At 40.1% G+C, this 15,148-nt stretch overlaps 2 protein-coding genes across 3 annotated transcripts in view; both read left to right on the top strand.

Annotated features, from left to right (window-relative positions):
• Window positions 1–2,947, top strand: part of TGM5 (transglutaminase 5) — a 25,372-nt gene extending 22,425 nt beyond the window's left edge. For both annotated transcript variants that reach the window (XM_011354986.2, XM_011354985.2), the window contains 4 exons: window positions 187–552; window positions 1,014–1,174; window positions 2,459–2,592; window positions 2,782–2,947. In XM_011354986.2, the coding sequence (XP_011353288.1) occupies window positions 187–552; window positions 1,014–1,174; window positions 2,459–2,592; window positions 2,782–2,935 (815 nt within the window). In that variant the 3' untranslated portion in view covers window positions 2,936–2,947. The remainder of the gene's footprint in view (window positions 1–186; window positions 553–1,013; window positions 1,175–2,458; window positions 2,593–2,781) is intronic.
• Window positions 2,948–13,124: 10,177 nt separating this feature from the next.
• EPB42 (erythrocyte membrane protein band 4.2) overlaps window positions 13,125–15,148 on the top strand; it is a 19,676-nt gene continuing 17,652 nt past the window's right edge. The window contains exons 1-2 of the mRNA XM_011355163.2: window positions 13,125–13,238; window positions 14,936–15,121. Of these exons, the coding sequence (XP_011353465.1) occupies window positions 13,229–13,238; window positions 14,936–15,121 (196 nt within the window). The 5' untranslated portion in view covers window positions 13,125–13,228. The remainder of the gene's footprint in view (window positions 13,239–14,935; window positions 15,122–15,148) is intronic.

Here is a 15,148-nt window from a genome sequence, read left to right as displayed (position 1 = left end):
GGAGTGAGTGCTCAGTAGAGTTTGACACTTAGAAAGCACCTAATGAATTGTAGGGAGTGTTTGTTGTTGGAAACGAGGGTTTTAGCACTCCTGCAGCGTTGGGGAGGCTGTTGAGAAGGACGTACAACCATGGCTTAGCTTTTGGGCCAGCCCGGCCCACAGCTGGTACTGTCTCTGCCCTCCCAGGTTCTCCTCAGGAGAGGAAAGTGTTTCTGAAGGCTCTTCAGAAGCTGAAGATTGGAAGCTCCCAAGGCCCCTACGGAGCAGACTTGTCACCTTCTAGTCCCATGCATCTGAGCCAATATGGTCCTCGAAGCTCAGATTCACCTTCCCTTCGGCCCAGTGATGTTATCCAGGTTTCCCTGAAACTTCAGCTGCTCGACCCACCCAACATGGGCCAAAACATAAAGTTTGTCCTGCTGGCCCTCAACATGTCACCCCAGTTCAAGGACCTCAAAGTTAACCTGAGCGCCCAGTCTCTGATGCATGATGGAAGCCCCCTGCCTCCATTCTGGCAGGACACAGCCTTCATCACGCTCTCTCCTGAAGAAGGTATGGGCTTCTGGGTACGGGCATGGGGACTCTGTGTACACAGAGTGGGTTATGGAAATGCCAGTGGTATCAAGCTGGCCAAACAAGGATTCTGAGGGCTGACCCCTGTGACGCTAGTCTTTCCCCCAGCACAGATTCCTCCTTTTCTCCTTACTTCCTTCTCTCTTTCTCTTTTCTCCTATTCCTCTTCCTATCCTTCCTTTACTAAACCCAAGAAGTAGCCTGCTTTTGTAGGGGAGAACCTGAGCTTTGGAGTCATCTAAACTTTGGTTAGAGACTCAGCTCATCTATTTGCCAGAAGAATGAAATTGGGCAAGCCATTTCACTTCTCAGACTCTGACTGAACTTTACTGGGGCACAGCACATGTTGGCTTTCTCCTCTCTATAAATGGGTTCCCAGATCTAGCAGGCCCAGCTGATTCCCCAACTAGTCTCACCTCATCCTTGTGTTCTCTCCCTAGCAAAGACTCATCCCTGCCAAATCCCCTATTCCCAGTACAGCCAGTACTTGTCAACAGACAAGCTGATCCGCATCAGTGCCCTGGGAGAAGAGAAGAGCTGTCCCAAGAAGATCCTAGTGGACAAGATCATCACCTTAGCCTATCCCGCCATCATGATTAATGTAGGCAAGAGCCCTGCAAGTGGCCTGAGGGCTACTTGGGGTCAGCTGGGAGGAGGTGGAACCCTCTGAGATCCTGCTCAAGAGAGCAGGCCCTTCTTTCCTCTGCCTCTTCTGGTGCTTCCAGATACCTTCTACCTAAATCAGGAGGTTTACCTGAAATCACTGGGTGAGGTCTCCATCCTCTGGCACCATTAGTGGCCTTATGGGCAGACCTTGAGCAGCTGCCATGGAGAAGTCCCTCTCTCATGCCACCTCCCATTGTTGGCCTTCCCCAGGGTCAATATGTGCTCAAATGGGAGGGACTTGAGTAGGGAGAGAACACTGCCTGAAGGTCAGCTCAAGTTTGATTTGCCATTTCCTGACTGTACATCCTTGGACAAGCCCCTGGGCCTCTGCTTCTTGAACTGTCACATGAGAGGATTAGACTAGATGGCCTCTGAAGACACCTCCTGACTAGGTGTCTTCTGAAGACACCTCCTGCTCTGACGTTCTGTGGTCCTCCTGCTCTGACGTTCTGTGGTCCTCCTGCTCTGACGTTCTGTGGTCCTCGGAATTGGAGGACTTACATAGGTCCCTTCCTTTAAGTGCCGTCTTCCCAAGGCCATGCAACTCCCAAATTCTGCTAAGTGAGCCTGTGGTGCCCCCTGGTGGGGTGCATATGGCAAGCCCAGCCACAGGAGTCCATTTTAGGGAGGGTTTCCTGAGGCTTCCTTACTTCCTTGCCTCTACAGCCTTGAATGAGTTTTTTACTCAGATTGGTGTGAAAAGAATTGAGCCAATTATGAAAAGAGGTGGTGGTGGTAATGGTGGAAGGGATCGGGTAGAAATGCAACATGAAGAAACAAAGTGCCAAAGAAGATTCTATCTACTCAAGTTATGCATGAGAATCCTTTAGGAGCTCTTGATTATTTAACGCTTGGATATAATCCTTGGAGCAGAGGAAACATCACGGGAGGCACCCAGTTCATAAGACTTTTCCATATGCTGGGTCTAGTGATGTAAAATATTTTACACAAACATCCATACATGTATAAATGAAACAAGAGTTTCACATAACTATATCTTGTGTATTGTGCAGTGATATTTTCTTCCATTTCATTTTTTAAAAAATGCGATGACAATCTATTAAGTCGGTTTTAACTCATAGTTGGAAAAACACAGGCCATGGAAGTCCAGCTCTTCAGAAAATAGATCTAGGGAACAGTGCCCTTCATGAAAGTGTAGTGAATTGGAAAATGAGACTAATTCTCTGCTCCTTCCTCTCCTCTGGAATTCTCTGTTTAGGTTCTAGGAGTAGCCGTTGTGAATCAGCCACTCTCCGTACAGGTGATATTTTCAAACCCCCTCTCAGAGCAGGTCGGAGACTGTGTGCTGACTGTGGAAGGAAGTGGTCTCTTCAAGAAGCAGCAGAAAGTTATGTGAGTGCTGGGGGTGCTCAGCCTTTACTCTTGTCTTATCCTGGGGTTGATGCTATTCTTTCTGGACATGGGCCCTCAGACCAGGCTCTGAGAACACTGGGAAAGGAGAAACCAGCTTGCTGAGTGGAAAACGGTTTTGGAGTGATCATATTGCGTATGATTTTTGACATTCTTCTTTCTCTGCTGCAGCATTGGTGTCCTCGGACCCCAACACAGGGCCAGCATCACTCTAAAGACTGTCCCCTTCAAGAGTGGCCAAAAGCAGATCCAAGCTAATCTGAGGAGCAACAAGTTTAAAGACATCAAGGGTTACAGGAATGTCTACGTTGACTTGAGGTTATAAATTCTAGGACAAGAAGATGGATGCATAGATTTTAAGCTTCAGGAAAAGGAGCAAATTCAAATGCAGCTGTGCCATTCCCCACCATAATAGAGGCTTTGAGGGGCTCTGACATGAGCAGCAGAAGAGATGCCAGTGATGGATAGTCCCCTGGGCTGTTTGCACAGCTCCCCAGGACTCTATTCAGAGGGCCCAGGGATTCCATGGCGTCCCATCCAGAAGTGTGAGATGGCACAGAGGTCCAATGAGACTGGTTGGAGTTGGCCATGACTTACTTCTCACCCAGATGCCAAGAAAAGAAGAAGACTGGCTTAGCATCTGACAATCATTTTGTCATTGCAATAGCTAATTTCTTAGTACCAATAAACTTCAGTCCTTGTTCTTATCTCCTTTGTGCACATGCAAACATCACTTTCCTTACAGTAGCTCCCACCTGTTTCCTGGATGCTAGGAGTATCCTATTGTTTCAATGAGTCTGTAGATAGTACGAAACCTTATATATACTATGTTTTTTTCCTATACATACATACCTATGATAAAGTTTAATTTATAAATTAGACACAATAAAAGATTAACAGCAGTATAAAACAGAACAATCATAACAGTATACTGTAATGAAAGTTATGTGCATGTGGTCTCTGTTTCTCAAAATGTCTTTCGAATTGTTTATTTCTGGAATTTTCCATTTAATATTTTTGGACTGCAGTCGACTGCAGGTAACTGAAATGGCAGAAAGCAAAACTGAGGAAGAAGACTACTATAATTATTTCATTTTGTTGAAATATTGCCTGCCAATCATGAAAAATGGTTTAAGGAAAAATCGTGGAGGGGACATCTTATAGAGACAATGAGCTCTGAAGTACTTGGAATATTTCAGCTACCACACCCTCTGACTCTTTCATGAATCCTGATATTAAGACCACATTCATTAACTCTTTTACTCAAAAAACATTCACTGCATTTCTACTAAGGTCCAGGCCCTGAGTTAGGCACCAAGGACATGAGAAGGACTAAGGCCTGTTCTCAAGGAGTTCAAGTCTAAGCACACGGTAGATGAAAAATAAACAGGAGGTTATAACGCAGAGTGGCAAGAATCACCACTGGGGTAAGTGCAGGGTATTGTGGGAGCACGAGGAGGGGCAACTAGTCCAGTCTTAGGATTGTGGATCAAGGAGGGCTTCCTGGAGGGAGTGGCTTTAAGCTAAAAGATAAAGACTAAGAATTAGCCAAATAGACTCAAGGTCTCAGGGGCAGGGGTGGAGTAAAGCAGTCAGGAACTGCAAGTCATTCAGATGGCTAGAGATCAGAGCAGGAGGGAGCAAGTAGCAGGAAAAAAAATGAGGCAAGCGCTAGGGAGTGAAGGGTTCAGATGGCAGTCTAAGGAGTTTGGACCACAATCATCTTCAGGCATCTGTTTCCTCAAAGTCTTGGATCACAGTCATTGCCTGTAATGCCAGTGCTTAAAGTTGATTCTATTTTGCAGAACCGAACAGACTTCATGTGTTTTGAGAAGCACTGAAAGTACAAATAGTTCTCTATCCTAGAGGCCAGCTTTGGGTCTACCACTTTTTCAGGAGTACAGCCAAAAAGAATTTGATTGCACGGTGCTCCCAGCTTGCCTTGGACCGCATAGATTAGGACTTGTCTTCAGACTACAGGAGCATGGAGGCAGGCCGAGTGCTTGTCATAGCAAGAGTGTTCAGGAAATGCTTGAGATGGGGTAATGTATGAATCTGTGAGAATGTGAAAAAGAGCTCTGTCATTCTTCACCAACGTAGAGGGAGAAGGATCAAGATTAGAAACAGAGGAAAATTGAAAGACTGATTTTAAAAACACATCACTTACATTCCATATATTGGGGGATTTTCTAGTTACTTTTTGCTACTGATTTCTTGCCCAGTTCCAACATGGTTAGAGAACAGACTCTGATTTTCATCCTTTGCAATTTGTTGAGACCCGTGGGCCAGCAGTTGGTCCATATTGATAAATGTTTCACATTCATAAATGTGTAGTCTGAGGTGTTGTGGCACATTGCTTTATATAAGTCCATTAGGTCGAGTTTGTTAATCAGTTGCTTGAATCCACATTCTTAGTAATTTTTTTGTTTGTTCTATAAATTACCGAGGGAAGTGTGTTAAAATCCCCCATTATGATTCTGGATTTATCTCTTTCTTCTTTTAATTTTGTCTATGGGGTGTTTTGAGGAGAGGGGCTATTTACATGGAGGTGTGCAGGAGATACGAAGCCATGGTAACTTTAGGGTACTTAGATCGCTTAAGCCTGAAGGAGTGAGGTCAGGGAGAAATTGTTGGAAATAAGAGACAGAAAGAGCTGTATGGAAAGGGCTGCCTGCCAGGAACTATCACATTTGGTGACATGTGGGAGGGAATCAGGAGAATTAACACTTCAGCCTTGCTCTTCTCCCACCCTCCGATTTTCTGCAGGTGCACCCTGCCCTCTCAGGCAAAGAACACAACAGGAGGCCAGAGAACAGGGAGTCCTGTGTAGGGTCCACATTGGTCCGTTTCTAGGGTACAGGACAAGACAGAGAAGGGTGTAGAACGGATCTGAAGGGGAAAATGGAGAATATCCACTAGAAGAAGTAACTAATTCCACTTCCTGACTTGAAAAGTACTGAGCCCCAGAGGGGAAAGCCTTGGCTGGGAAAAACAGTGGGTGAGATGCAGAGCTGGCCTTGGGTGACAGTCCATACTCCACTTTCGGATTAAAGGATCCCTCTTTTTTAAAAGGGTGACTCAAACAATGACAAAAATTGGTCTTTGAATTAGCTGAAATTGCCTATTTCTCATTTATAAACAGCATATTCTACAGCTACTCCTCCACAGTACAGCTGGCACTGCCCAGGAACTACCTTGCAAATGCCTTCATTATTCAGTACTGTGTGTCACACACTTGACAAAGGAGTCAAAGTTCTCACAGTATATAGGAGCCACAGCTCAAACAAAAAACTTGTAACCGTGTATAGATATGCAAACATAGCTGGACTGCAGAGTCTGTCTGAAGTTCTGCAGTGAAGCCCAGCTGCTCATACACTTTTTCTGGGAGGTGTCCAGCTGTGGCACAATAATGAAAAAGGAAGCGGCTCCATCTAGAACCCCAGCTCAGCTCCTCGCCTTTAGTGAGTTGACAGATTACACTCCCTTCTTCTTAATGCAGAAATATCCGAGCATTAACTCACAATTGTTTGGGTGAAAAAATCCTCCAGGAAATTTAAAAAGTCATGTTGTCTTTTAAACTGTTTTAAACTGGACTGCAGAACTGTCTAAGAAAAGAGTATCTCATTGAGACCTTTTTTGTATATATTAATTGAGCTACAAATTCAGAATGAAAGATCGAGGATTATGTTAACTGACTCTTAGTTTCCTTACATATTTTTAAACTTTGCCTCCTTTATGGAATAAGGAGAGCCACCCAATTTGGGGGAGTAATAAACTTCCATCAAGAAAACCATTAAAAGACTATCAATGATTAATCTCATGTAGATATTAGCATTATCATGATAATTTAAAACTAAACACTCTAGGTAATCCTTGTTCAAATTCCTAATTCTTCAATCGTTCATTCAGTCAGTACATAAATGTGCCCTGAGCCCTCATGTTTACCACTGTGGGCAGGCAGAACGAAGGGTAAGAAGGCATTATATATCTTCATTTGTTGAAAGATATTTTCTTATACATATACATATATGTAATTATAAATTAACCATTTTTTCTTCAGCGTTTTTCAAAATATTATTTCATTTGTCTTTTGCCTTCCATTGTTTTTATTGAGATGTCATCTATTAATATCATTTTGCTCCTTTGAAATAAATATGTGTTTTTAAAATATTTAAAATATCCTCCTTAGAGTTCTTAGCACTTCTTGAATTAGTGGCTTTAGTTTTGGAACATTCTTGACATTATCTCTTCAAACATTTCTTCTGCCCCATTTCCTCTCTCTCTTCTTCTGGGAGTACAATTTCACAGAGAATTTTTTCTAAAAGTCTTTTATGCTTCCTGTATTTTCTATTATTTTTTCTCTCCATGCTTAATTTGATCTATTCACTTATTTTCTAGTTCTGTTGTTAAACTCATTTATAGTGTTTTTAATGTCAATTAATGTATTTTTCAATACTAGAATCTGCATTTGGTTATTTTCTACATATTTCGATCAGCTGAAATTCTACAGGTAGTGATCCATTTTCTTGAATATAATAATTGCATTTAAAAAGTCGGTGATAAATAACTCCAATATCTAGATCTCCTGTGGGCCTACTTCTATTGCTCATTTTTTTCTCTTGGTTCTCAGCCATTTGGTCTTGTTACCTGCTATGTCTGGTAATTTTAGATTGAATGTTAGATATTGTTTGTAAAAATCATAAAGATAAGGTCAGGCTCTGGACAACACTAATATCCTCAAGGGAATTTTCCTTCTAGCAGGCAGTTGCGGTAGGGAGAAGCACCATAATCCAGGTTGATTTAAATGGAATTTTAGCACAGGCAACAAAAGCAAAAATAGACAAATGGGACTGCATCAAACTCTAGAACTTTCATTTATCAAAGGCACAATTAGCAGAGTGAAAAGGTAACCAATGGAATGGGAGAAAATATTTACAAATCATAATTTTGATAAGGGCTAATATCCTGAATATATAAAGGATTCTTACAACTCAACAACAAAAATATCAAATAATCCAATTTAAAACAGCATAGATTTGAATAGATATTCTTTCAAAGATGATATACAAATGGTCAACAAGCATATGAAAACATTCTCAGTATTACTAATCATAAGAAAAATGCAAATCAAAACTACATTCAGACATTACCTCCCACTCATTAAGATGACTAATATAAAAAAAAAAAAAAAACAGAAAATAACAAGCATTGGTGTGGATATGGAGAAGTTGGAACTCTTGTTCATTGTTGATGGATTGTAAAATGGTGCAAACGCATCAGAAAACGGTATGTCAGTTCCTCAAAAAATTTAAAATATAACTACCCTATGATCCACCAATCCCACTTCTGGGTATATATGCAAAAGAATTGAAAGCAGGGTCTTGAAGAAATATTTAGACGCCCATGTTCATAGCACTATTCACAATAGCAAGAGGTGGAAGCAACTCAAATGTCCATCGACAAATGAATGGATAATCAAAATGTGGTATATACATACAATGGAGTACTATGCAGCCTTAAAAGGGAAGAAAATCTTGTCACACGCTACAACACGGATAAAATTTTAGGGCATTATACTATGTGAAATAAGCCTGGAACAAATTGATAAATGCTATTTGATTTCACTTATATGAAGTATCCAAATTAGTCAAATTAATATATATAGAAAGAAGAATGGTGATTACTAGAGGCTGAGGGCAGAAGGCAAAGGGGAGTTATGTTTAATGGGTATAGAGTCTCAGTTCCATAAGATGAAAAGGTTCTGGATATCTCTCTCACAACAGTATCACACTACTGAACCATACTCTTAAAAATGGTTAAGACGATCAATTTTATGAGGTGTTTTCTAGCACAATAAAGACTTTTTAAAACATCCTATGCTGTTCCAACATTTACAACTATATAAGGTAAATAATTATGATAATAGTAACATCCATAACCATGTCAGCAGGAATAAAAATCTCCATTGATTAAGTACTTAAATTAAAAACAAACAAAATTAGGTTTCAGTTCTTCGTAAGTGTTGGCCTATTTTCTATTTACCTTTACTCTTGGGGTATAGCCCTTCAAGGGTCACAACTGAAAACCGAAGGTGTTTAAGGAGTTCCTTCATCCTTGGTGGCCCTGGAACCTCCAACCCTGTGAGACGCCCAGAAGATCAGCTCAGATTCTCAGGCTGTCATCTGCCACATATGAATCAGCAAATGCCCAAAAGGAAAAAGTGACACTTTGTCAGGCTCACCTCTCTGAGCTTCTCTTCTCTTCAAGTTCTCCATCCTTCAAATCCTTGCTGCTTTGACACTGTCAGATATTTAAAATATTTCATTCAGCTTTTCTAGTTATTCTCAAAAGTGTCTCCACTTTTCAAGCTAGATATAGTCTGCTATATCTAGAAACAGAAATCCTTAAGAAATTTTAAAAGATTGAATAGAGAGCCCTTCTTAGTGGTGGTTTAGATTACAGGCTAATCTAAATCGAATGTGTGGGATTTGAGCTGGAAGACCCTAGTTTGAGTCCAGTCCTTACCATAAACTGTGAGATGCTGGGAAAGCCTCAACTCCCGGGAAGATTAGAGATACATTTGTAGTGTGTGGATAGCATATATATAGGCAGATCATGATGTGCATTTTTGGCCTCATCGTTGGTTCTATTTTATCTCCATTTCTATTCATCTTTCATCTTTTGTATCATTTTAATATATGTTCTTCTGAAACATCGTATTTCATTGTTAGTAATCTTAAATTTTTTCTGGAACAAGGAATTATGTTAATTGACTTATTCATTATTCATTTATTAAAATAAAAATGTTCACTCCCTGAACCTGTTTTCTCACCAATTAAATTGGAATAATGATCCCTCATTTGATTTACCAGATTGAGGTTCAGATTATATGAGAAAATGTGTATGAAAGTGCTTTGTAAAGCATATACCAGCATGATTAATTTATTTGAACCTGGGAGACACGTTCTGTATCTTTTTCTCTTTTCTCTTCATATCCTGTTCATTAGCACAGTTTGCCAATTTAATCTCCTACATTTCTGTCAAATCTGTCCACCTCTATCTTTACCAACACTCCCCTGACTGAGCCACCATCATCTCTTGCTTGAACCATTATGATAGTCTCTTACTGGTCCTCTCCACTTTTGCCCCCTCTAAATGATTTTCCTTATTTCAGTCAGTGTGGTATTTTAAAATGTAAATCTGATTGTAACTCCCTTGCTTAAAATACTATTCAATAGCTTCCCAGTGTTCTGAGGATAAAATTCAAAATCTTTAACTCTGCAAGATTTAGCCCTTGCCTTACCTCTCTCCCTCATAATATATGCTCCAGTTCAGTGGCTTTCCTTCAGTTGTTCCTTGCCTTAGGGCCTTTGCACATGCTGTTCTCTTTCCTCTCACCCCACCCTACCCTTGCCCCATTAACCTAGCTAACTCCTATTTATCCTGGCTTAAATATCCTTTCTCAGGGAAGGCTTTCCTGACTTCCACACCTAGGTCCTAGAACCTGAAACCTCTCTTTTATAGCAAATAAATAATTGACAGTGTAAGCACTTAGTACTGTCTATTTCCCAAACTCCTCAGTGGCAGGGACACATCTATCTAATTTATTATCATATTACCAATGCCTAACCCAGTTCTTGATGCATAATAGTGCTCAATAAATAATTGTGGCAAGAATGAATAAATGAATCGTTCTTTGGTATACACAGCTGGAAGTTTGCTTTTCTGTCAGAAGCTGGAGAATTGGAAGGTACGGGTTCAGTAGGAAGCAGGATAGAGCTTTTTGGTCACTCCTCTCTCCATCCTTTTCACATTTCCCATTTGCCTTCCCCAGCTCAACCAAAATACAGCAGTATCTCTCTCATCATAGGCTCTCCCTAAAGTGCCCCAACTGAAATACTCCTAGATCATGGGTATTTGTGAAGCTCCATCAGAATTATATCAGAAAAGAGGATATTCTCTTTGCTAGTATCAGAAGTAGAACAAATCTCCAAAAGGGGAGCCAGCCCATGATCTCCCCAATGCCTACCCAAGGGGAGCTCACAGTGGTGAAACCAGTCAGCCTTTTTCTTCTCTTCCAAATTTTAAAAAAAGATATATTAACACATAATATATGCTTGTGTTACAAAGATACAAAAGTATATACAGAGGGGGAAAAGCCTTACCCTCAAGCACTGAATTTCTTTATCCAGAAGTCATAACTTTCCAAAAAATTCTATGTAAACACAAGTAAATTCATATATGTTCTCCTCCGTGCACCCCACTTTATACAAAGGTAGCTTATTCTTTACACTTAACATGCTTATTCCATTTAACAATATAGCTTGGAGGCTGTTTTGTATCAGTTTATATCAAGCTACTTCATTCTTTTTCACACTTGCATAGTATTCTTTTGAATGCATGTCCCATAATTTATCTATCCGGTGACTTATTTAGGGACTTTTAGGTTGTTTCCAATATTTTGCTACTATAACTATCAGTGCAATGGATATACTTGTATATAATTATTTTTATACATGTTAGTTTATTTGCATAATAGAATATCTAGAATTGGAATGGCTGGTTCATAAGTATAAACATTTAAAGTTTTGGTAGATATTACTTAATTTCCCTCTGTAAAGCTGCCTTAATTTACACTCTTACCAGCATTATAAGAGAGTAACTATTTTCCCACATCATCACTAACTCAGAAAGTTGTCAAACTATTTTATCTTTACCAGTCCGATAGGTTTAAAAAAAATGATATCCCAGGGTGGTTTTATTTTGCATTTTATTAAATGAAGCTGGCCATCTCTTCATGTATGTAAGAGACATTTGAACTTTCTTTTCTGTGAACTATCCATCAGATCCTTCCTTCATTTCTATTGATTTTTTGTTTCCTTATTGATTTGTAGGTACCTTTTACATTAAAGAAATTAATGCTTTGTGATATCAGTTTCAAACATTTTCCCACAGTTTGTTGTATATCCTTTAAATTTGTTTATGAGTTTTTCCATTTAAAAATTTTAAGGAATCAAATTTATCAATCTTTTCTTTATGGCTTTGAGGTTTGCCTAATATTTTAAAAGGCCTTCTCCAGGCTAACTTAAAAATATGTCTCTTATCTTTCCTTCTAGTTCTTTTAATATTTAACTTTTTATATTTAGAGTTTTGATTCATATAAAATTTATTTTGGTGTTATGGTGCAAGGTAGAAAACCAACTTTTGTTTTGGCAAGCTAGTTATCCCAAAGCTGTTTACTAGTGAATCCTTATTTTCCCTATGATTCAAAGTCCACAGTTTACACATGCTTAATGCATACATTTTGGTCTATGTATTTTTTCAATTACAGTAATATCATATTATGTTTTAAAACCTAAGAAGCCTGATTATACTACACTCCCCTTTTAGAAATTTCCTTTTGAACCTTAGAATCACCTTTCTGAGTGTCAGAGAAAAAACTTGTTGGCATTTTGATTGGGAATGCATTAAACTTAAAATCAGCTTACTAAATTATCTTACCTTTTATAATCATTTTTTAGTAGTTTATGTCTTCCAGGTAAAGATCATATCATCTTCAAATAATAAAAAATTTGCCTCTTCATTTCTCATGAAGAATTTTTTGGTGGGGGAGCAAGAAGGCAGTAGCTTCAATTTTTTTACATTATAAGCTTCTTCAATTGTTCAAAGTTTTAAAAGTATAACAGAGTAAACACCAGAAAAATCACCTTCTCCAGCTCCTCTCCTCACATGCAGTCAATGTTGTCATTTATTTTATATCCTTCTATAGTTATCCCACATATATGCAGGCCAGTACAGCTACCCTGAGAGTGCTTCTAGTGACACAGTCTCAGAAGCCCAAGCAAAAGCTGGGCTTTAGAAGGCTAAAGATGTCCAAATAGGAGATCTTCTCTTGTGTCTTATCTCTTCAGTGACTAGACAAGTAGAAATAGAAAAGACATAGACTCTGAGTCTCAACATAGTTCCAAATTTTCTCTGACAGAGTGTCCCAAACCTGGAAGGCTTGGAAAAGCTGGGGCTCTGACTTCAGCTTTTAGGACATTATTTTTCACCAACACATTCTACTTCATCTCTTTCACACAGATAAATCCCAGACATGTTCCTTCTTTATATTATCAAAACAGTCCATGAACATCTAGCAACTTGCAGCCCATGATATGTTTAGGGCCTGAGATTTGGGGTTGGACATCTCTTCCAGAGTCTTCCAGTGTCATCCAGGCACATCTCCAAGGGTCTCTTGAGGCCACTGAAGCAACAAGCTTAGAGGTTTCTCCTGGAGTTCTCCAGTGGGAAGATTTTCCCTACTCTGCCCCTCAACTTTAGCCTGCCAGGCATACCCCTGCATGGGCCTCCTGGCACAAGTGATAAAATGAAAATGGGGCACTCCCAGGAGCTGGTTCAAGAGATACCAGTGGGGAGGGAGTAGGAGAGAAGAAGCTTGTCGGGGAGCTTATAGGAGAAGCAGAAGGAAACTCCACTATTGCAAATTCTTAAGCCAACAAAAGTACCTCCATCATTTTCTGTCTGGAAGACAGATTCAGAAAAGGAGCCCAGAGCTCCTTTGTTTTTGAAAAACAGATATTTCCTGTGGCCAAGTGGATAAGAGCAGCCTGCAATCATGGGACAGGGTAAGCCAAGTCAGCTGTCCATGGGGCTTGCTGGACTATCAGTAGTCCCTCCATCATTACATGTTTCCATTAAAGGAAGTAAGATTGTGGTGGTGGTGATGGTGGTGTGACTATAGGGAGGAGTGGTAATAGGTACTGGTAGTTGTGGAAGTGATGGTGGTGGGGCTATAGAGCAGCAATAAGGTACGTTGTTGGTGGTAAATTGGTGGTCATAGTTGTGATGATGGTGGTAAGATGGTAATGGTGGTTAACATAGATTTATATTCTTGTCCCAGGACCATCATAACATGACTATTCTTACTGGGTGGTGATACTTATGGGAGATGACCCTGGGAAAGCATGAAGGTGTCATAGGTCCAAGGCTAAATGGCAGAGAAGGGGAGGTAAGAGTCAGGGAATTCAACTTAAAGGGGAAAAAACAGACATCGAACAAGAAAACAGGCAGACCCAGAGGATGCAGAAACCTCAGGGACCTCTGCATGGCTCTGTTAGCACATTTACAAGTCTCATTATAAATTCTCATTGTAAAATGAGAATTGCCTGAGAGACTGTCTTAATACTCTCAAGTCCTCTCATTGTGGGGTCCTTCTGGGCTGCATGGTGCTGTGCGTTTAGTGAGCCTTTAGGTGAAGCAGCCAAGTATGATCTTGGGTGAGTTGATTCTACTCTCTTGGCCTCGCTCTTCTCATCTATAAAATGAGAGAACTGGAATTAGCGATTTCAAAACCAGCTCTTAAAATTATTTGATTGTGTTCTAAGAAAAAAATGAGTAGGAGTGAGCAAGATTCTGGATTTTAATCATTACTTTTGGATTGGGACCAGAAGAGGAGGTCAATAATAGGAATAAGCATTGCTTTTAATGATAATAATGAGTTTCATTTAATGGGACTTACCATGTGTCTGACACTGTGCTAAGTGTATTACAGTAGTCCCTCCTTATCCACATTTTTGTTTGCCACGGTTTCAGTTACTTGTGGTCACTGTGGTTCAAAAATATTAAATGGAAAATTTTGGAGGTAAACATTCATAAGTTTTAAGTTGTGTGCTCTTCTGAAGAGCATGATGAATTCTTGCACCTTGTGCTCCATCCTTCCTGGGATGTGAATGCATCCTCTTGCCCGGTATATTCATGGTGTATATGCTACACACCCTTTAGTCACTTAGTAGCCATCTCTGTTATCAGATCGACTTTTGAGGTATCGCAGAGCTTGCACTCAGGTAACCCTTATTTTAGTTAATAATGGCCCTCAAACCATTCACATAACTTTCATTAAAGTATATTGTTATAATTGTTCTATTTTATTAATAGTTATTGTTGTTAATCTCTTACAGTGCCAAATTTATAAGTTAAATTTTATCATAGGAATGTATGTATAGGAAAAAATGTAATATATGTAGAGTTTGGTACTATCCATGGTTTTAGGCATCCACTGGGGAACGTGGCATGTATTCTCTATGGATAAGGAGGGGACAACTGTATATACATTATTTCATTTAATCTCCACAACTCTGCAAGGAGGCATGATTATTCTAAGGAAGAGAAAATTGAAGCTCAGAGTTACTTGCCTGAGGTGGCACATCTAGTAAGTAAGTCAAGCCAAGGATTTTTGAGCCCTGGTCTCTCTGACTCCAGGATCTCTGCTTTTACTCACGGTGTCACACATACCTCACCTCCGTGGTTTCTATTTTCCACACAGCCCTGGGGATCAAGAGTTGCGACTTCCAGGCAGCAAGAAACAATGAGGAGCACCACACCAAGGACATCAGCTCCCGGCGCCTCATTGTGCGGAGGGGGCAGCCCTTCACCATCAGGCTGCACTTTCAGGCTCCAGTCCATGCATTTCTGCCTGCCCTAAGGAAGGTGGCCCTCATTACACAAATTGGTAAGTGGGGCAGGACTAGGCTCCCTT

The sequence above is a fragment of the Pteropus vampyrus genome, unplaced genomic scaffold (genome assembly GCF_000151845.1).
Source record: "Pteropus vampyrus isolate Shadow unplaced genomic scaffold, Pvam_2.0 Scaffold19, whole genome shotgun sequence".
Lineage (NCBI taxonomy): Eukaryota > Metazoa > Chordata > Mammalia > Chiroptera > Pteropodidae > Pteropus > Pteropus vampyrus.
Note: the sequence above shows the minus strand (reverse complement) of the source record. Positions and strands in the feature narration are given on the sequence as shown.